Genomic DNA, 22,296 nt, shown 5'->3' on the forward strand with positions numbered 1-22,296 from the left:
TACAGTCAGTGAAAAATTGAAAACAAATCAATACCACAGACCAATGCCACCGTCTATGGTGAAGCCATGAACTCTTTGACGTTGCCTAGAGGGCGGTGGTGTCGCTAGCGACAGTTTCGTGACTACCATCAAAGCCAGCTTATTCGCCTATCAGAAAGTGGACGGCGCTCTGCACCGAGGCAGAAATAAGCTATGATTCGAATTTGTGGACCCAAATTCTCCATGTGCTGCTCCATTTTGAGTGTATGGGGCATCATAATGTTGGTGAGTTTACTTTTTGGCTCGCACGATCACTCGCCGAAAACGGGAATCGAAAGGAACGGTGGCTCACCCGATGCATCGAGTCATATGACTGAAAAGCGCTGCTGTACTGCCCATCGGGTTGCTTCGCTCGATATTATTCTCTGTTTTTCAGGTCATTATGGGCATCTTCTTATTCACGCACAGCGTAGCCTTCGCGGAAGATCTGGGAATTGAAGCCGAACACATGAAAAAGCACGAGTTTCTGACCGAAGCGAACCGGCGGTTCACCCAGGCCGCGTACAACTGCTGGATTGCGGCTTGTTTGTATGTCGGTAAGTACCGATTCACACATATATTCGGCTTAAGCGCAATTGCCTTATCTAGAATGCGCCTCCGGATTTTGAGGCTGGTTTTGATTTGTGCGCGCCAGAGAGCTGGGCTTTGTTGCCTTCCACCTCACTATAGCCTAATATCGCTTTGGATTTGCATGCGTAGTAGCAGTTGAACGCTTGTACACGTACCTGTCTTAATATATTACACTCCGCAGCGGAAATTGGCATCGTGCCTGATGACTCGTAATAATGCTTACAGAATGCCCCCTCCCCCTTTCCCAACCCACCCTGTTTACCTGCCTGGCAAACACACACACACACAAGCCATTTCGTCTAAAGCTTTTCCTTTTTTTTTTCTTTGCGACAACGTTAATTTGCTGTAGGGATCTGTCTGAAGCGCCGAGAGTAAAGGCCTGGACTTTGATTCCGAGCTCAAGCACTCCTGAGTTTTAGAGGTTGTTATTCACGTAACATTAATAAGCAGGGACTAATAAGTGTACCTAGTGCACAACAAAGCTTATGTAGCAGTCTCAGACTCGTGGCTTGTGTGCTTACTAGGCCGTGTAGGAGCATCGTCGTCCTCTAAACCTGCGACAACATGTTCCTGCCTAGAGTTTTTTGTCCGATACATTTTAGTTCTGCTGCATGTTCGTGAGACCCAGGCTGTGCAATTCATACTCAACAAAATTTGCCCATCGATGCACAGCACTACAGCCGATTATGCTTGCCTAGGGATTGTAAGTGGTGTGGTTCTGACTTCAGCAGAGAGGTGTTTATGAACAACTGTGGCCTTGATGTCTCTTATACCAGCATCGCATGGCCACTTTCAACCATTATCGAGCCGATCCTGATCAAAATTCTCGACCACAATTGGCTCCCTCCTGCAGCTTGTACATAAGGAGCCAATCGAGGCCCGAGAAATTCGATCCTGCCGGCATTAGTAAATGCCCTAACCGTGGTTTGAAGCTTGCCATTCACACATATTATACAGAGATTCTCAGAGCTCTGTAGTAAGTGTCATTATCTTAACTAAATATATCGCTTCAATTCGGCCCAATTTTATGGCACAGTCGAAACAGGTTTGAGTGAGAGTACTTCAATTTACTCACCTTGGTAATCGCACACCATTTTCGACCCTCCATGATGTTTTCTTCGATCATGCTTCCACACCATTATAGTGGTACTCAACTGGTCACTGCAATGCGGCAGTGCTGTCGCTGTTTAGACTCTTTTCTGTGCATGTTCTAGCAATTTGCACCATAATATCAGTTTGTGTAGTAGCATTTCCTGCAATTGCTCACGCTTATCTTACCAGCTCTAATGGGCAACCATGCATATCTTGTACGTACTCACACTTCTTTTGTACAAGCTTATACCTTTTTGTACATAGCAGGCAATACTGCAGAGGCTACACGAGTAGTGCAGCCATAGAAATTTTGCGTTATGCATACAGCACTTTCCACGGAATAACTACTTCATATATTACAACTACAACTTGTGGACCTAAGGTTATGTCAGATGCACTCTTGTGCTTCCAGTATGGGACACACTGTGATGGTCCCAAGCACAAGCGATGCATTGTGACCGCTGGCTGCAGAAACGTGTCAGCCCACTAATTCGGCGGTGAATGAGTTTAGATCTGCAAAGCCTTCTGTGTAATAACTATGTCACATTTTGTGACATGGGAGTACGAAACTTTGTTACATCAAATTACATAAGGCATGCCTATATCTTTCATTCCAATCATATGCGAGTCACTATTCTTTTGGTCATGAATGCAAGCAGTGAGAGAAGACTAGCCTTCACAGCATTGCTAACTATGTATGAAACCGAATATGGAAGGATCCCCAAGTTTCAGACTACATGAGACCTTTGAAGACGATGCACACCTACTGAATCAGTCAAGGCACTCTTGTACATATTATTATTATTATTGTTGTTGTTGTTATTACACACATTAAATGAAACAATAACTACCATATTTTCGATACTGTAGTCCACGCCCGGTGTATAGTCCACAGGGGCTAATTTAGGCTTAAAACAAACATTTTTCTTAGATAATCTGCACCCGCTCTATAGTCCGCAGGGCCGAACTTCTACAGAAATTAGGGGTTTTCGCTTGTCTGCAACCAGTAAACAGTAGGGTAGCAAGAATCTTATTGTCAGACAGTAAAATCCCGGATCTTTTATTAGGCTCTATATAGGAGTCGGTACTAAAAGCTGTGAAAACCACTCTTGTCGAGGCTGCCAGAACAAAACAAGTAAAACTGGTCGGATTTGATGGACAGCTCCTTGATGTCTTCATAATCTTCAGAAGCAGAGTATTCATCTAAGCATGTGAAACACAGATATGTTATCTTTAGACAGCTGCTGGACAAATTTGAATGAAAGTTGTTGCAATTAAGGGACAGACTTGAACTGTATTGACTGTGGCAAGCAGAATTTTGACTTGGGGCCTGATAGCGTTCTTTATTTTTTATCTGCTGTCTGTATTCTGAAAGCTTCAAGAAAGTGGAGCACAAAGTTCACAAACACATCAGCTTCCATTGAAAACAGATATCGCAGTTCTGTAAACTGCATCTGGTAGAGTGTCTCAAGCTGACAAATGAGTTTTACAAGTTTACACTTTCCATGAAGTTGTTACAATGTATACGAAGGTTTTGCAGAAGCTGTGCTCACAGATTAGAAGTATATTTCAGAGCAGTTTCATCATCAGCCTATTTTTTATGTCCACTGCAGGACGAAAGCCTCTACCAGTGATCTCCAATGTCCCTTGTCTTGTGCTAGCTGATTGCAAGTTATTCCTGCAGCTTTACTAATTTCATCGTGCCACCTAACATTATGCCGTCCTCAACAGCATATCCCTTCCCTTGGCACTCATTATGTAACTTTAATGGACGACTGGTTACCTGCCCTACTCATTACATGGCCTGCCCAGCTCCATTTTTTGTTCTCTAATCCACACTGCTATATTCCTTCCTGTCTCTTAACATTACGCCTGACATTTTCCTTTCTGTCACTTGTTGCATGGTCCTTACCTTGTTCTCAAACTTCTTTGTTTATAGCTGAGTATAATACAATAAGTTTGTCCACATTACTGGTCTCAATAGGTATAGATTATGTGATTGTCATATACTTTGTTGTCATTAGGCCATATACGTTGTCGTCATTATATGTGATACTTTGTCATGGAGTTGACCAGGGTAGTTGGAGAAGTATGGTAGAGGCCTTTGCCCTGCAGTAGGCGTAACCAAGCTGCTGCTGCTGATGATGATGATGGTCATGGAGTTGTAAACTTAATGCCACAGTTAGAGACAGTTCTAAACTTATGCTTCAGGTGTTTGAAAGTGTTGGATCTTCAGCAATTTTTATATAATAATGAATGGTCTATATAAATTATCTGTTTCCTGTAGTTGGTAGACTTCAACTTTTTTATGCATGCAACAAGAGATGACTTTTTTAAATGCAACAAACTCAAGTTTCGTGCACTAGTTGCAGAGCAATATCATTTCTATGTTCCCATGTATTCAGAAAAGCAGGCAGGAGCTTAAGAGGGATACTAAATGCAAATATTAAGTCAAGCTAAAAAGATAGATTAATGTTTGAAATGTCTAAGTCGTCAATATTGTCGATAACAGAGTAAGCGAGAAATCGAGGTAAGTATAGAACACGATTTGAAACTCTAGGGAACAGTCTTGTACTAGCTAGATGATGCAATGCCTCATTGTACATAATTGTGTCACTAGTACTGAACTACTGATAATAAAAAAATATTATTGCACTCCATTATAAGATGGAAGAAAATGATGCTTGTCCACATCTGTTCGACTCTTAGAAGAAAGAACTCGTAGATGTTACCCTTGACAACGACTCGGGCGGTAAAAAGTTTTCGTTTTTCTCTCCACCTTCCACTGCTCGTGCTCTGACATTTTGGTAGTTTCGGTATCATGTAGTTGCTGTGTAGTTTGTGCTGGTTCATGAAACTCGTATTAACTGCAAGCTGCAGGAAATGCAGCAACCATGTGATGTCTTCGCTCTGTTTCTGGCTACGCTGTCATATATTATGCAAAAACATAAAAACAGTAGCACCAGATCAGGCGTCGTTTTACTTGCCGATGGTAATTAATGGCAGTGATGCCATATGCAGTGTCATATTGTCTCGCTTGTGGAGGGAAATTCGATTTGTGCTGGAGGAATTCGGCCCCTTCAGTCATGATTTTCTCAGAAACTAAGTCTGTTCTTGGCACAAAATGGCACTATGAGCAGCTCTCTGGAATAGAATTCTAACAGTCCATGCTCATGCAATGTTTGCCTTTAATGTCTCTTCAATTCTTGTTCCAAATGTCCATGTCAGCAGCCGAATTAATGAGATCACCCTTTGCGCCATGTCCAGGAGGAATTCCCAGTAGTGTTGACATTTTCCAATGTACCCTTTTGTTTGTTTCAGTGACGCTGGCAGCATCTGTGCACCAGATCTACATGAACAGAAGAGCACAGCGCTCCTACTAGAAACGTAGTTCCTTTCAGTTTAATTGTCACTGGTGTCATTTAAGTATTCCCCTGAAAACTGCCTCAAATGTCAGTGTGTTTGTGATTAATGCAGGTCATAACCAAGAGACCCCAGTTGCTAGTCTCCCTTGTAAATATGCAATAAAGGCTGTACATACATGTTTTTCGTTATATCTTTGTTTCCTGTTTTCTCGCTTTACATTCACAGGTAGTGCAAGGCGCCACTGAATGTTGCATACACAGTGTGCTTTCTTATTTTTTAAATTCTTTTTCATAGAAGTGGTTTATGGCTTGGGTCTGTCATAAACTTCCTACCTTGCCTCACGGGGGAAAATTCTGTTTCCGAAGTACTTACGAGTTGGCAGTAGCTGACAAGAGGCTCCAACCGTCGTGCCTTATTTTATTTATGTTGAATAAAGTTTTTCTCTCTCTCTCTCTCTGACAAGAGGAGGGAAGAACGTGTTCTTGAGGGATCAATTTCTGAAATGCAACAGTTGTCTACCATGGTGGCTGATGGCACTCTTCCACAGAGCACAAGGTCGTGGGTTCATTTCCCGGCCCCGTTCAAATGTGGACAAAATACACACTGGTGTGCTAACCGTTAGTGCACACATCTAAGTAACTCCAGCTCGTCAAGTTTATCCAGAGCGCCTCCACCATGGTGTGTCTCATCAATACTGTGTTGCTTTAAGATGGAAACTAATTTTCAACAGCATGTGGAAACACTGTGAAGCCATTTGCCCTCTCTGGCACCTGTTGGGTCTGCAACACCCAGCTGCTTGGTAACCCGACAGGTGGTCGCCAAATAATAGTCACGTGCAATGTGCAAGTGGGGACCTTTCAGTTTTCCATATGTTTAGCTGAGTATTTATGTGAATTATGGCAGCTACTCGAAGTGGCCTGTAGGTAGCAATTTGCTGTGCACACCCTTTGCGTGCTGCGTGGTACATGGGCCGGATTAAATCGGTGCGCCAACCTCCCCACCCCCTCTCTCATTTTTAATCCTGTTGGTGGCTAAAGAGTCGGGCTAAACGCTAAGAACATGCAAATGCCACCATGGCAAAACCAATCTGTTGGACTCTTATCCTATAAGAATTCGTAAAGGTCTGTCAAAACGGCGACCTGCGTCGGCCCTATATGGCATCAGCTAGAAAGAACAGATCACACCTTTCGTATGCACGTGAAAGGGCAAAAGGTGGTTATTTTTTGTGACCTGGCATGAGGTGAGACTGACACTATCTAATCGCCATCTTGTCAGTTCCGATTGACTCGCAGGATTGCTGCGGCTTCTCTTATTGGCTTAAACACACCAACGTGGCAGAATTTGACAGTGTCCAGAAGAGCTATTGAGGTAGGCCTCGGGGACCACCTGACTGCCGGCGAAGGATGAATTAATATCGCAGTTTGCTTGAAGCGGACTCCTGTCGGCATTCTGCGAGAACAGCCAGCACATGAGCATGAAAAGCAACGCGGAACATGCGACTTCAATGCTGACAAAGTTTTGTCCTTGTGTCAGGTTTGTCTTCATACTCTTCGGGCTGTTTGTTGCTCAGTACTGGTACCTCGTCTTTTTTCACGCGCAGCAAGTGCTGGTAGGTCTCTGGTGAAGAGGAGGGGGCACTAGACTCCAAATATGTGTCGGAGAACCAAACCACCTCGTTAAGTTGAGAATTTTGCAAAGTCCAGTTTTGTTCAGTCGAGCTTTGACTATATGCAGTATGCTGCTCGTGGCGGATGTATTCAGTGGATATGTGCTGTTCTTTTCCATCTTTCCTGCCTCCTTATATCATATATATATATATATATATATATATATATATATATATATATATATATATATATATATATATATATATATATATATATATATATTTATATATATACACAAGGTGTAAGGTGTCCCAGCTAACTTGGACCAAGGTTTTAAAAATGCCCAAGAGCCCTAGAGAAATCGTACCGACTGCATAGTAGCCGTAGTCGTATGTACTTACGGCCATCATTTTTTTCCATCGCGAAGTATTAATTAATTACTTTTAATTAGTGAACTTTTTTAATTATTGCTTTAATCACAAACATCAATTACAAAGTTGTAGGGCACCTTGAATAACCACCGAATCAAGCATTAATTTCGTGCTGAAGTGGTCCTGCTTGTTTTTTCTAAGAAAAAACAAAAGCCCGCGAAATACGAAATATATGCGCACTCGCACGCCGCTACTCAAGCGCCTACAAGCAACCATTGAAAGATATACGGCTGCATTCTCTTGTCGCCGCGTCGTACAAGGCTCCGCAACGCTTATCAATGCGTCAGCGGCGTGTTCTCTTGCTGCCGCCGATAGTAAAGCCGTGTATCCGTGATGATGATAATGATGAAAAACTTTATTTGTCCCTCATTAAATGGAAGGGGGCAACGGAATAGAGGGTGGGGGGAGGAACTACTTGAAGCAGGTCTCCTCTATCCTCTCAGCCCAGTGCAGGGTGGCCTCCTGAAGGTCGGGCCTCGAGCTGCGCAAGGCAGCCTCCCACTGCTCCTCACTAGATATTAATTGCTTGAGGAACGGGGGAAGGGGTGCTTAGAGCACCCCCACATGATTTGGTTTAAGTCTGCCTTGGGAGAGCTATTCGCTTGGGAGCGATTGAGTAGCGGCGCGCGAGAGCCTATCTATTTCGTATTTTGGATGTTTCGCGCGCTTTTTTTTTTTTTCTCGGGAAAACCAACTAGGCAAAGCTGAGCATTGAACAAATGCTTGCTTCGGAGATTATTTGAGGTGCCCAACAACTTTGCAATTGATATGTTGGCGATTCAAGCAAAAATTAAAAAGTTCACTAATGAAAAATATTTAATACTTCGTGATTAATAAAATAATGTGCGTAAGTACTAAGGCTACTATGCAGTCGGTACGATTTCTCTAGCTCTAGAGCGCTTGGGCATTTTCAAAATCTTGGTCCAAGCTAGCTGGGACACCCTGCATATATATATATATATATATATATATATATATATATATATATATATATATATATATATATATATATATATATATATATATATATATATATATATATATACGAACATTATATACGAGCATTAACGAAAGCACAGGCACACTAACCAGCGTGCCTACTAAGCATCCTCACCCACCGTGGTTGCTCAGTGGCTATGGTGTTGGGCTGCTGAGTACGAGGTCGCGGGATCGAATCCCGGCCGCGGCGGCCGCATTTCGATGGGGGCGAAATGCGAAAACACCCGTGTACTTAGATTTAGGTGCACGTTAAAGAACCCCAGGTGGTCGAAATTTCCGGAGTCCTCCACTACGGCGTGCCTCATAATCAGAAAGTGGTTTTGGCACGCAAAACCCCATAATTTAATTTAATTTTACTAAGCATCCTTGACATTAGCCGTGACGCCTTATGTATGCCATGAGACGCAGCTTTCTTTCAAGTACCTTCTATTATTATCGTGTTTTTTCGCAGTTGCGCCAATTCTGTGCCACATAATGTCCATAGTCTGCACACGACACTGTATTAGAAAGTACGCATGCCAATAAAAGCCCTGGTCATTCATCCTGCTCGCTATGACGACTACTGATCAGTGCGCTTCACCATGCACCCTGAATGTACCATTGCGCGGTGCCTTATTATCTCCATGGTCCTTTTCGTTGTATTATTTTTTTTATTGTTGATTTCAAGTGGTTTACATTGTAATATTGAGTAAACGAACGATTCATTTCTGCACTGTGCGCCACGTGTTTGGTATCTCTATCGCCAGTGGTATCGCTATATTTAAGTTGTTTTTTCTTGTTGTATTATTGCGCACAACTTTATCTGATGTATCGCGGGTTTATAAGGAAGCCCAAAGGCATGTACAAGTTACTCTGACGAAGGCTGGTCCACCAGCCGAAACGTCAGTCAAATAAACTGAGCTTATTCAACGTATGTCCAGTGGCGTAGCTAGGTCGGCTGGCACCCGGGGCCCATAGAGCTTCTGTCACCCCCCCACCCCCCACCCCCCGGTTGTTGTCGAGTAAGGCGAGGATATCGACAATATCCGGGTTTCAGCACCAGTACAGCCGCCTTGGATACCGCGCACGTCCCCGGGGTCCCCCTCTCCTTCGCTTTCTTTCCCAGAGATGGCGAATGCAGCTGGTATACACACTGTTTTTTCTGCGCCAAATAACACAGGGTGCTGCACTGATAACGTGTGATAAGTGCATGTGCACATCTTTTGTCAGACTGTAAGGCTTCGCAGCCAATACAAATGCGGCATCGTGGCAACTACGGCTCACGTCACAAGTAACAAAAAATATCTTTATAAAGTTTTAATTACCAATTTTAGCGGCAACATTGCATTTGCAAAATTGAAGGCCGACATTCATATCTTGCCCAACAACAACTTCACAAAAATCGTCGTAGGTACTATGGCGCGCAGTATTTTGGCTGTGGGCAGCCCTGAACGAAAACGAAAATTAAATTGTGTGTCAGTGACGGTGATCCCCCCACCATATTACGAAAACGGAAAACGCCATCTACCTCCTTGCTGGGCGGGCGCCACTGCTATGACAATTACGAGTTCTCTTCATTCTGATCAATTAAGCCTTGTCTTTATTTGCTGCTATACGGACAAACGTGATTATCCGAGCTGCGGTACCACCAAAAGATTTAGAACATAACAGATCACGCTTCGCGTCGATTCTTGGCGTCACCATAAAAAAAAAAAAAAAAAACGGCCGCGATGAAGCCGTTCCAGCGAAAGCTTGCACTACTGTTCGTCCGCACTCGCAATGGAGAGGATTGAGGGATCAACGTCACTGGTCCACTATTTCGTATTTCTTTCGCTGCTGCCATACTGGGCGCCGCCCGCAATGCCAAAGTACTGTAGGTTGTATACCCCAAAACGATTTTGTTTAAGAAGTTTTTGTTGAGTTAATATGACTTTGAGTCCTCAATTCTCGGATTGAAGTGCTTCCTCTATAAGTACTAAATAAGGGATTATTAAGGATATGGTTATTACTTATCTGCCATATTTTTCACGCTACCGAGTTCCTAGTAATCACATAGACACATAACTTCATAGAATATCGGGAAATATCCTTACAAGATTCACCTTTCTTAAATAAAATTCTGTGCAGCTGACACAGACACTGTACTTGTGGCATGAAGTCACACAACAACAACAGTTTTTGAAACTTTCGAGGGTAAGAAGGAAAGCGTGAAACATAACGGCAGGTTTCGCAGCGGCTTCTCGGAGCGAGCGGGAGAGGGGAAGTAAAAGCGAGCCGAACATCGCGGCGGGCCCGCGACTACAGCCTGTCGAGTCATACGCCGCCAAACTCTTCAGCCGCACCGAGTCTGAAGACGATCCAGAGAATCCCATTCGCAACTTTTGACGGCCGCACTTATGCAAAGTCGCTCTCAATGAACGCTTCGCCGTAAACGCAAGCGCCGGGCGCGTTGGTTGAACGCCCTCTTGCTGATGTCTTTGTTCGTCTTCGCTGCGCGTTCTGACTCCTGCGACTCCGGCTCCCAGCGTGAATGCACGGCACGAGTGCACCCCACATGCAACGTTCCGCTAAGGCGAGTAGTTTAGCGACCATGTTGCGAATAAAATTTTTTTAGCCCGCACACTCGTGCAATTATTTCGTGGGGTGTTGACAGAGCTGCAGCCGACAATTCTGCGGCGCGGCGCATGGGGTACGAGCTCGGGCTACTGGATGCCGGAGCATTCTTCGCCAGTTGCGCCCAGTCAAGCCGGCTGGAAGAGGGGTGTTTTCAGGCGTATATGACACCCCCCCAGTGGCCCCTTGCACCCGGGGCCCACGGCCCCCCGGCCCCCCCTGTTGCTACGCCACTGCGTATGTCGTACTCTTTTTCTTCATTTTACTACCGGGGCCAGCGTGATTTCCTCAGCCATAACTATATATATATATAATGTGGTGTGTGTGTATATATATATTACTCATATCTTAATAAATGTGAGGCGACACTTGTGTTTAACATGCTTGAGATACTTTTATTGATACACACAGTCTTCGGGGGAAACAACATAGACACTTTTTTTTTCGCATACTTTATATAACACACAGAGTACGAGGCATAAAGCGGCTCCGTTGTCCAATACAGTTTAGTTTCTGCTTTCTTCGTGTGGTGATACCTCACTCACCTCACTTGTGACGTCACAACACTGTAACATGAACGTCCCACCGCACTGCGCGCGTTACTCCGTCTCGCGAGATCCGTGCAGTGACGTGGAAGTCCCAAGGCGCGAAAAGGCTCCGTGTCCGAGCCTGTGCGCAGGAATGTAGTTCCAGACTGGGACAGGCCTATAAGTGGCACTCCGCGCAGTCGTCGCAAAGCGGCGCTCGTGAATTTGGGGAGAGGGGGGGGGGGCAGCTTCGACACGTCGTCGGGTTTTCGACGTGAAAGCGCAGCGCGACGATGGCTGAAGACTGCACCAGATGGCGCGGGGACTCAGAGTGTGGATGTGCGTCACCACGTCGTCTCTCGTTCGATTGGTCGGGAGCCGCGGCCGTGCAGCGCCACTGCGTTGAGCTGGAGAGACGGAGTCGTGCGCGCGTTGATACAGGAGAGAAGGGTCGTGGATGTCCGTGAAGAACGCGATGACTGAGGGCTTCCTCCGACGACGTTGCGCTTTCGCCGAGGAAAGAATATAGCAGTGGGGGGGGGGGGGGGGGGAATTATACAGTGCCCGAGCACGCAGTGTCGGTAGGAATGGAGGCCCCACTTCACCAAGGCGAATCCGTTGCCTATAAACGTTGCGCGCGTCCGAGCGTCCCGTCGCGACGTCTCAAACGGACAGCGCTTTATCACAGGTCATTTTGAACACTAGAAGGACGGCCGCGCGACGCGCGCAACTAGGGGAAAAAATGAAGAAACTAAGAGGCTCTGAGAGGAAATACGCCTCGGAAGGAACATGACACCGTACCCTGGTGCGCGGACATTTGCTTTCTGTTCTTTAGGTTGTCGGATTTGTCTTCTTACAGTCTTTAGATTGCGCACACTGACATCGACAATGACGACAACAAGGATGTTCTTTGGCAAAGCGAGGCGAACCCTGGAAGTGAGGCTGAGCCGACCGGCGAACATACGCTGTGCATAAGACGGCAACTGACCCTTCAGTAATACTCTTGTTATGCGGGATTTTTCGACCCCCGCTGAAGTCTGATTGGGTCGACCTGCATCGGACTTTTCGAATACGATCGAAGTAAAAACCCCGCAGCGGAAATAAGGGCAAGCGTGCTTGAAAATTACATGTTTCGCTCGATATGTGCCGACTTCTTCATTCGTTTAAACCAAGCAATCCACCACGACGTGGCGTTGGGTTAGTGCGCACGAGTTGCACCACAAAGAAGACGGACAACACTCCGTCGTTGTTGGTCTTCATTGTGATGTTCTTTCTGCGCACAACGTGTCTATTTCTGAAAATAAAGCTGGTTTGAAAGTGTCCGTGTGACAGCACTATATATGAAAGATCGATGGGACAGCTCTCAAGAGACGCTTCACACTGTTCTTTCCTCGCGTGTTCAACGCGACCCCCTACGAGGCTGCGCTGATCACGTGCTTCCTGTGTGCGCGAAGACTTTCTTCCCAACGAGCTTCTTGAACCGTATCTCTGGTTATCGAAAGTATGGACGTTCGTATTAATTCGTATTAGTTACGGTATCTTTCCCTTCCTTATTGGCACCCTGACGTCAAGACAAGCGGATTTAGTGACTTGAATCTTACCTGAGACTAGCAGTGCGTATGGCACCAGTAGGAAAGTGCACTGACGAAGAATGCAACGCTTTGTTTTGGTTATCTGGTTCTCCCTAAACTCTGGTTTCCTCTGTTATCTTAACGACAGACATCGTATCAGTTTGTACCAGTACTGGCTAAGTGTTTGTCGAAGCTTGCATGCCTTCCTTAACTTATATTGCACACAAACCTCGACACCGACGAAGCCAGTGCGTGACGTCATATTTCGTTTTCCTTTTGCCCTTTTGGCCCTTCTTCCAAAGAAACTGGGGAGAACTGCAGAATTGAGGCTGCAGTGCAATTCAATTAATACACGACAATTACCGAGCCTCAGAGATCCGTTACCGCGACTTATTGCGGCGTTACGAAAGTTGCTGAGCAGACTAAATGGTGGTGTCGCGATCCACGTTTTACTATTGCGTCACTTTCTGGCATACCAAGCTTTTGTTCTTGGTGAAAGTGCCCTCTTGCTATTTGAAAAGTGCAACCTACAGGTCGAGTTTGGCTTGCTATCTTCCTCCACTGTCACCTAAACCTAACATGAAACCCGTCAAGCCTAACTAATCGTGGAAGCGAGTTACGCTGTGAAAGACATCCTCATTGAAACCCTTGCTGGATGCTTCTTTAATGCTCTGTTTAATCGCTGAAGCCGCGTCATGGTCTGCGGTATCCTGTGCCACTATATTAATTCATTATGTCATTGATTGTTATAGCACAACGACCACGTCAGCATTTTACTTTCGGGAAAGTAGCAGTTATTCCGTCCTGCATGCCTAAGAGCAAAAATGCAGCCGTTTGCTGCGGCGCTTTCCAGAGCTTTTCTCGTTTGAATGTCAGCCATTGCTATTCATGGTCGTTTGTTCGTGCTTCACTAAGTGCACTTAGAACGCTCCCGAAAACCGCGAGCTCTATTTATAACTGAAAGCGATAGTTTCACATCGACCGAAACAAATTTCGCTCGACGCGCGCGAACTGCCTCGAGGAGCGATCACATCTAGAGTTACGAAAGTGTCGAACGGCCGCAAGCCAATGGCGGTAGTGCTAGTGTAAACATGGCGACAACGTCGCATTTACGAGTTCCACTGTAAATCCGTATAAACCATCAACTGCCATCAGAACGAGCATTGTCAGTAATTAGGCCGTCTTGGAGCATTTCACCAACGCATCGTCCAACGTAACGGACGAGTTATACACGCACGTCTGTTGTGTCTTAAGCCTAACATGGCGCGTTGATGTGGGCGAGTTGGAATAGCGAATACGCCGTAGGCAACCTGCGCAATAAAATAAATTAAGAAACGTGGCTAAGCCTCACAAGGAGAGAATATCTTCCAGTTATCAACACACACCTCGAAGGCGCACAGCGTTCTCCTCTCTACAACATCGTTCGCCGTCGCTCCCAGGGCCCGCCGCGCCCTTGCCCTGATAGCCATGATAGTAGCCCGTGGCTTCACGCACATTGTAATCTTTGGTTCGCGCCCTGGCGGTGGGCGGGCCATCCTGCTCAGAGGCAAGCGCATTCCTCGACCACCATGCCCTGCTGCGTGGCCACGGTATAGAGGTCCGAGTCGGGCCCATCCTGGTACAACAGGCTCAGCCCCTTGAGCGACTTGGGCGCGCAGCACGGGCTCGGCACGTCGGCTCGCTCGCTCATCAGGCTCTGCACGAGCGCGTGCGTGCTGTTGAAGTTGCGGTTGTCGTTGGGGCAGCGTCCCTTGCACATGTACGCGTCGAACTCCTTGGGCTCGGCCACCCAGTGCCAGCCGATCTCGGCGAACGACACCTTGAGCGAGTGGCGGCAGCACAGGTCCGTCTGGTTGTCCGGCCCGTGCGAGCAGTCGATGGCGCGGTGGTGCTGCAGGAGCACGCCCGCCGGCCCATTGCGGTAGCTGCGGTGCGACCGGTTCAGCACTTCGGCCACTTCCACGTCCAGCGCGGAGTCGCGCGAGAGCCGGCACGCCGGCTTGCACTCGATGTCCAGGCCGTGGTTCGACTCGGGCTGGTCGACCCAGGACTGGACCGCTTCGGCAACGTCCATCCGGTGGCGGCCCTTGCGGGACAGTCGTCGGATGTTGATGAGCCGCCGCTCGCACGAGGGGCAGCCGGGCTCCAGCAGCTGGTAGATGCGCACCAGCGTCGGCCGCCGGCTCATCATGCGCAGCCTGAGCCGCGCGTACCGCACGCTGTAGCTGCGCGCCGTGGCGTTGGCACCGCGCGGCCGCCCGCTGGCGATGTGGATGGGGAAGAGGATGTGCTGCAGTGAAGCCCGACCCTTGCGGGCCATCTGTAGTGCCCTCCCTGCGAATGTGGGAGAAAGAGAGAGAGCAGAAGTTGTGGAGGTTAATAAGATCTCAGAATATATACATGTCATTTCCACTCTAGGATGTAAGTCTACATTTACATAATGACTCGAGGCCATTTTGAGGAAGTGGGTAAAGGGAATGGAACAAGGTATCCATGCGATCTAGTTGGTGACCTGGCTTATCATAGCGAAGGAACAACGGAAAGACGGGACCACAGCTTGCGTACTGCGCCCTTGAGCTATTGCTTCAACAAATGGAATTAAGGCAAGACCTGCGCATACGGCTCGTTATTTATTTATTTATTTATTTATTTATACATACTGCAGCCCCTTTATGGGGCTATTGCAGGAGTGGGTTAGACAAAAATAAGTCATACAAAAAACAAGTAAACAATAACATATTAAAAATTCACAAGAATAAGGCAGATGACACAAATGAAACTCAAAATAACAGCAACACTGAGAGTCAGTACAAAAACGAGAATGAGTCAATACACTGTAACAACAAGAAAATACATAAAATCAGGTGTGGCTAACTTTTAAGAGGAAATCGTTTATATATATGAACGCTGTCACATGAAAGTCTCTATCGTGGGTTCACTAGCTCTTGTTACGGAGTGAGCGCCTCAGGGTTTGTTTTACGTCTGCAAATAAGAGAACTCCCTGAGAGCCACCATATATACTGTGGCGAGCGTGCCTGAGCGCCTGCTCAAACGCGCCACCGAGGGTGCAGGACCCGTAGTCTGCACCTGCTTGCAACTGTCCAGAAATCACATGTTGTCAGACTGTAAACTGTGGGAGGTCTTAAGAACGTGGGATAAACCGCCCTTACGAAGCGATGATGAGCCAGGACATTCACACCCTTCGAAGTTTTGTGTATTGTATCGCACATATCGAGACAGCGAAAGGCCGATGAAAGATTCACACGTTGTCCCAAGTGATAACTTGTGCATGTACGCATACTCTAGTTTTTTTTTTTGCATTTCTTGTTGCTGAACCACGAGACGGTTTTGTGTTTCCTCCGTAATCAGCGATATATAACAAAGCTTTCTTTTGAATTTTGTTCAGCTGCTTTTGAATTCACGGCAAGGCTCTTTTTTTTTTTTTAATGAGCTTTTGCATTTTATGGGCATAGCATCCACCCATATACGGTATTTCCGTGTCGTCACAAGGAGCGTAGTGAGCAAAGTCACGATGTGCAGTTCCTAGAACGACGGTTACACAAAGCGATAGCAACCCATTTCAAATCGAACAAGCCTCGCCTACACCATCTACAACCACCACCGAGTACGTCGCCGAGATCGGGGGCAGGAAGGTTATCGTTCAAGCGAGAACTTCGCCCAGCGTCTTCGTTGTTCTTTCTTGTAAAGCACCGAAGTCGCAACAAAGTTCCAAGCATGCGAGCGACAAGAGATGCTGGGATTAATTGCCAATCGCCTTCATCTCCTTAGTTTAGTAACGTTCAGACAGCAGTCATAACTATTCGGGCTGCGCATTCGTATGCTCTCCGCTGCGCACCGCGAGCATCGAGACGACCTCGCGGGAGTCACGTTATACGTAAGGGCGTTGGCGATTGAAATCGTTGCCTGCGGCATAAAAAGGCATTAGCGTAGTCATAAAAGAACCCAGAATACGTAGGCAAGAAAAATAAAAGTTTTTTTTTATTACGCTCGTCCCCCGCACTCGCGGCCGGCAGGTGGTGCTGTGGAGACTAATTACTTTACTGTATTTTAAGGATTTAGATTCTGTGCGTATCAGTTTTTGCTAGAAGGCACGTGCACTGCAAGCTTCGGTATTTGCAATAGAAAAAGCCTGCAATACATGGCAAGAAAGCCGGGAAAGCATGCAGTGGGCGGGGGGTCCCTCAAGGCAGACGAGGGGACGGATGAGAATGGAGAGGGAATCGAGTCAATCGGCAGACACGGTGATGTCGATGCTAGGATGAAGAAAATGGAGGCTTTTTAGGATGAGCTTGTCAAACAGGTTAGCTCAAAAATGAGCTAAATAAGGAGCGTGATGCACGGAAGGTGGTGGAAAAAAACTTCAAGCAGCCGAGGAAAAGCTGAACAGCTAGGGCCGCCATTGAACGAGAGGTAGTAACAGTGGAACGCAGTCTACCGACGTGACATGAGAGGGAGTGTCAGCAAAGCACGTGGAATGCGTGCAACGTGGGGAGGGGTAGCTGGAAAGAGCGGCACCTACCTTGAGGCAGCCACACACACAAAAAAAGGAGTGCAGGGGTCAATGCCCCTTGTCAAATCCTAATCACGCGGAAAAGGGCAAAGGAAAGCAGGGAGAGGCCTCCGCAGTAGGAGAGAGTGAAATGGTGATTATCGCCGGCGACTCAAACCTAATTGTAGAGAGGGTGAAAGGCGATAAAAGAGTGGCGGTAGGGACATTTCCAGGGCTGACACTGGGTTCTGTCAAGGAGCGAGCAAAAGCAAAGCTCCCGGAGAATGCCCACGTGCGCAACCTTGTCACAGTAGCAGGTGGGCTAATAGACGTCCTAGACAGGAAAGGGACAGGACTAGCCCAGAGCTTGGCGAAGGGTGTAAACGACTTGCGCGAGCTGCACCCTCAGGTGCAGATCGTGGTGTGTACGTTGCCGGAGGTGCCTGTACGAGACAGTCACGCACAAAGAGCCGTAATGGCTGCTAATGAGGCGACATATGGAAAATGAGCCGAGAGAAGGCTTTCGAGGTTGTCGAAGTAAACAGGGAAGTGAGAAGGTGAGGTTCTTTTGAACGAGACTGGATCCACTTCAATTACAGGCTCGGACGAGAAGTGGGCTGGAGACTTGCTGGTCACGCTGTTGCTTTTTTTAGGGGGCCTACGGGCACTCAGGAGGACAGACTAGGTAGTAGTGAAGAAGGTCCCCTAAGGGAACCTCAGAATAGCATCGCCGTCAATAACGGAAAATGGAGGAAAACAAGAAAGAGAGCTCGCCTTGCAATAGGCTACATAAACATGCAGGGCGGCAGAAGAAAGAAAAAGTGGGCAGATATTGAGGAGCAGTTAAATAGAGAACAAATAGGGGTGTATGCGGTTACAGAAACGCACCTTAGAGACTCGGAAGAGCCGCCAGTGATTGAGAATTATGTTTGGGAAGGGTGCAACAGAACTAAATCGGAAAGCAAGGGAGGGGGAGTCGGAATGCTCATTCATCAGGGAGCCAAATAGAAAAGAGTAAATTCAAAATGTCAAGATCATCTTTGGTTATTGTGTACAATGAGAGGAAAGAAGACTTGGCTGGGCGTAACGTATTTGTGGACCGGAAATAATTGCACAGAGAAGAATCAAGAGTTGATGGAATGCCTAAGTGCTTATATTAAGGGTTTCGGGAATGATGTCGAAATTATCCTATTAGGTGACATTAATGCCCACATACAGAATCTAGATGGCTATACCGGCTATTTTCACTCTTGGCCATTTGCCAAGTTCTCCCTCGACTCTTGTGACTATAGTTGTTATTTGTTCAGCTTTCAAATTTGGATTGGCCATATTGCGCTCCTTGCTCTCTTTCCCAACTGCATATCAAATTTTCAAAATGGTGCGTTTATGGTCCCTCCCTATGCTGCTATGCCATTCCTCGTCAATGAACATTTCTTTCAACTTGTCATTAATTCATTCCGTCATCAGACAGTAATCAATGGTCGATTGTCGGTTTCCCACTTCCCATGTGATCTGCCCTTCACACTTAGGCCCTGTATTCACGATAACGAGGTTATGTTGCTCAAATAGGGAGACTCTAAGTGTAATAACGACAGAAATACGGAAAGCGAAACAACGTGTTCGTTGGAAAGGAAAAAATAAACCGAAAAGCTGGTGGAACAGGAAGATACCAGAAGCGATCGCCGAACGACAGAAAGCATCCCGAGAGCACAGACAGGCAAAAAAAGCGCAGTTACCGCAGGATGAAGTAACCAATAAATGGGAAATATACCGGGAGAAAAATCTATGTTTTCAAATACTGGTGCAAGCAAAAATAAAAGGTGAAAGTGAACGTTGGTTGTCCGAAATATGTGAGAAAAAGAAGGCCGCACCTAGAATATTTTGTAACGACATAAAATTATTAGGCAGAAAGGCAACAACATGTCCCAGACGAAGATGGAAACAAACTGGAAGGGGACGCGGCATGAAATTACATCCGAAAAATAACAGCCGAATCTTTCCAAGGCAATGACGAGTTTGTACTTGAAGAAAAAAAAGGAGCATGAGAGATAACCAGATGGAAAAGGAGCTGGTGCTGACAAATTTCAACTGGAAAAAAAGCCGAAGAGAAAATTCCTAAGCGCACAGTCACAGGGCTAGACGAGGTTCCCGTTAGGCTGATAAATAAAATAGGACGAAAAAGTAAGGAAGCTCTGGTAAAAGCAGTGGAAGAAAGCTTTAATAGATCAACGAATTTCAGACAGCTGGCGACAAGGTAGAATGAATTTAATTTATAAAGTTAAGGAGAAACATAGAATTCACTCGTATAGGCCGCTGACCATTACATCGGTTATATACAGGTTAGCAATGCAGGTAATTAAAATAAAGCTGCAAGCGTGGGCAGAGAATAATGGCATTTTGGGAGAACTTCAGAATGGCTTCAGAATAGGTAGCCGTTTGGATGATAACTTATTTTTTCGTACTCAGTGTATTGAAATATCAAAAGTAGAAAGCTGACCGTTATATGTGGCCTTTTTAGACATTACAGGGGCCTATGACTACGTAGACAGCAACATTTTGTGGCATATTCTGGAAGGGAAGGGCTTAGGTGATGACTGTCTACAGCTTTTGAGAGAGATTTACCTAGGAAATACCGTTTTCATTGAATGGGAAGGAATGAGGAGCGAGGAGAAAGTTGATATCAACAAGGGACTGAGGCACGGATGCCATTTATCACCACTGCTGTTTATGATGTACATGGTGAGGATGGAGAGGGCTTTAGAAGTAAGTAATATCGGGTTTAATATATCATACAAACAGGCGGGTGCAGTAGTAGAACAGCAGCTTCCAGGTTTATTTTATGCGGACGACATTGTGTTGCTTGCTAACAAGCAAAGTGATTTGCAACGTTTGGCTAATATCTGTGGACAGGAGGCCGAGAACTTCGGTTTGAAATTTTGCGTTAGAAAATCAAGTGTTGTGGTATTCAATGAAAACAGTGAACAGACAGTGGCAATACAGAGCCAGGAAATAGCTCTGATAAAAGAATATAAATACCTTGGTATATGGATAAACGAAGGCAATAGATATATGGAAATACAGGGGCAAAAACAATAACAGTAAAGGGGAAGAGAAATGCAGCCATGATGAAGCACAGAGTGCTATGGCGATACAATAGGTACGAGGTTCTCCGAGGTATGTGGAAAGGTGTAATGGTTTCAGCACTTACATTTCGAAATGCGGTTGTTTGCTTGAAATCAGGGGTACAAACAGGACTCGATCGGAACCAAAGGTCAGTGGGCCGCCTCGCATCGGGCGCTCACGGGAAGACTACAAATGAAGCTGTGCAGGGTGATATGGGCTGGACTAGTTTTGAAGTGAGGGAAGCTCGCAGTAAAATTGATTATGAAGAACGACTGAGGAATATGGAAGAAAGTAATTGGGCTGGGAGAGTGTTGAGGTATTTGTACAGGAAAAACATTGATTCACAGTGGAGGAAAAGAACTAGGAATCTTACCAGCAAGTATGCGGCCTGTAGGGTGGGCAACACAGCAACAAAGAACGTCAAGCGGAAAGTCAGAGTAATCTCATGGGTGGCGGTAATGGAAAAGAAACCTGCCATGAGTAAGTACTTAAGAAAAAATGAAATCAGGAAAGAAACAATTTATGATAACTCAAAGGGAAGCTCATTATTTTTCGAAACGAGATCAGGATGCCTTAAAACGCGCGCTTATAAAGCGAGATATATGAAGGAAGAAGAAGCACGGTGCTTGCTGCAGTAAGGCTAGGGAAACATTGGAGCATGCTTTATTCGAATGTGAAGCTATCTGCCCAGCGGTCGATTTAGGCACCACTGGGTTAGCACCACTGGATTTAGAAGCCCCTGGGTTCAGCGATAGCAGGGGGAAAGTAAACATGTCCGCAATAGAGATTAGGCAGAGGCGATTGGAAGATTGGTGGAAAAGTAGGAATAGGACAAAAAACGCAGACATACAAAAACAAAGTTCACACTAGGGGGTGTCAAAATTTGGTTAAGGGAATTCATCGTGGGTTTTCCCCCCTTTCTTTCTTTTTTAACCTAGGTAGGACATCAGGCAGTATATTAGCAAGAGCTTGGTGGCACAACCCACCGCCCCGTTCCAAAGGGGACGCTCATAACGTACATACATACATACATACATACATACATACATACATACATACATACATACATACATACATACATACATACATACATACATACATACATACATACATACATACATACATACATACATACATACATACATACATACATACATACATACATACATACATACATACATACATACATACATACATACATACATACATACATACATACATACATACATACATACATACATACATACATACATACATACATACATACATACATACATACATACATACATACATACATACATACATACATACATACATCATCCATCCATCCATCCATCCATCCAACCTAAAGCTCCTCTATTCTGGGCTTCATGAGACCCGCCAACCGGCACAGAAATAGTCGTTCGAGCAGGTCGCCGGGACATTTATCAGCCATTAACACCCGATAACGAAAGAAGCTTGCGGAGGAAAAAAAATAAAATGACATCAACATGGAGAAAGCAGACGATTTATATTGTGGACGACAGATGTGCCAATAGAGGTGATGAAAGCTGTAAATCAAGAATGCCTGTGAGATATGCCCGGTCGGTATTCGATTTCACCTTTATCTAACTCTTCTCCTCCTCTTTCGCGGACATTATGGCCATGGCTGTTGCATATACGATCAACGACATCTCGCAGTGCGTGCGCACAGATCGCGAAGTCGGCGGCGAACGAGCCGGCGCACATAGAAATTATCGTCCAAGGACACACGTTGTGGTTTTAAGAGCTGCGGGGGAAAAAGAAAAGAAAAGAAAGAGAGAGAGATAGAGAGAGAGAGCAGAAAAGTAAGATTTCTCTAGCTTTCTCTCGACGTGGCTGGCATAAAGG

The 22,296-nt window shown here is 45.9% G+C and overlaps 2 protein-coding genes across 2 annotated transcripts in view; one reads left to right on the top strand and one right to left on the bottom strand.

Moving 5' to 3' along the window:
• The first annotated feature begins 105 nt into the window (after positions 1-105).
• On the top strand, positions 106-5,255 carry LOC126539445 (ribonuclease kappa-like). Its single transcript, XM_050186278.3, has 3 exons — positions 106-264; positions 416-575; positions 5,023-5,255. The coding sequence occupies exons 1-3, from the start codon at positions 193-195 to the stop codon at positions 5,082-5,084; spliced, it is 294 nt and encodes a 97-aa protein (XP_050042235.1). The 5' UTR covers positions 106-192; the 3' UTR covers positions 5,085-5,255.
• A 5,810-nt stretch (positions 5,256-11,065) lies between these two features.
• The window catches only part of LOC126539441 (transforming growth factor beta-3 proprotein-like), a 76,154-nt gene continuing 64,923 nt past the window's right edge, over positions 11,066-22,296 (bottom strand). Inside the window, exon 2 of the mRNA XM_050186275.3 lies at positions 11,066-15,128. Coding sequence (XP_050042232.1) covers positions 14,335-15,128 — 794 coding nt within the window. The 3' untranslated portion in view covers positions 11,066-14,334. The remainder of the gene's footprint in view (positions 15,129-22,296) is intronic.

Source organism: Dermacentor andersoni, chromosome 11 (genome assembly GCF_023375885.2).
Source record: "Dermacentor andersoni chromosome 11, qqDerAnde1_hic_scaffold, whole genome shotgun sequence".
In the NCBI taxonomy this organism is placed as follows: domain Eukaryota; kingdom Metazoa; phylum Arthropoda; class Arachnida; order Ixodida; family Ixodidae; genus Dermacentor; species Dermacentor andersoni.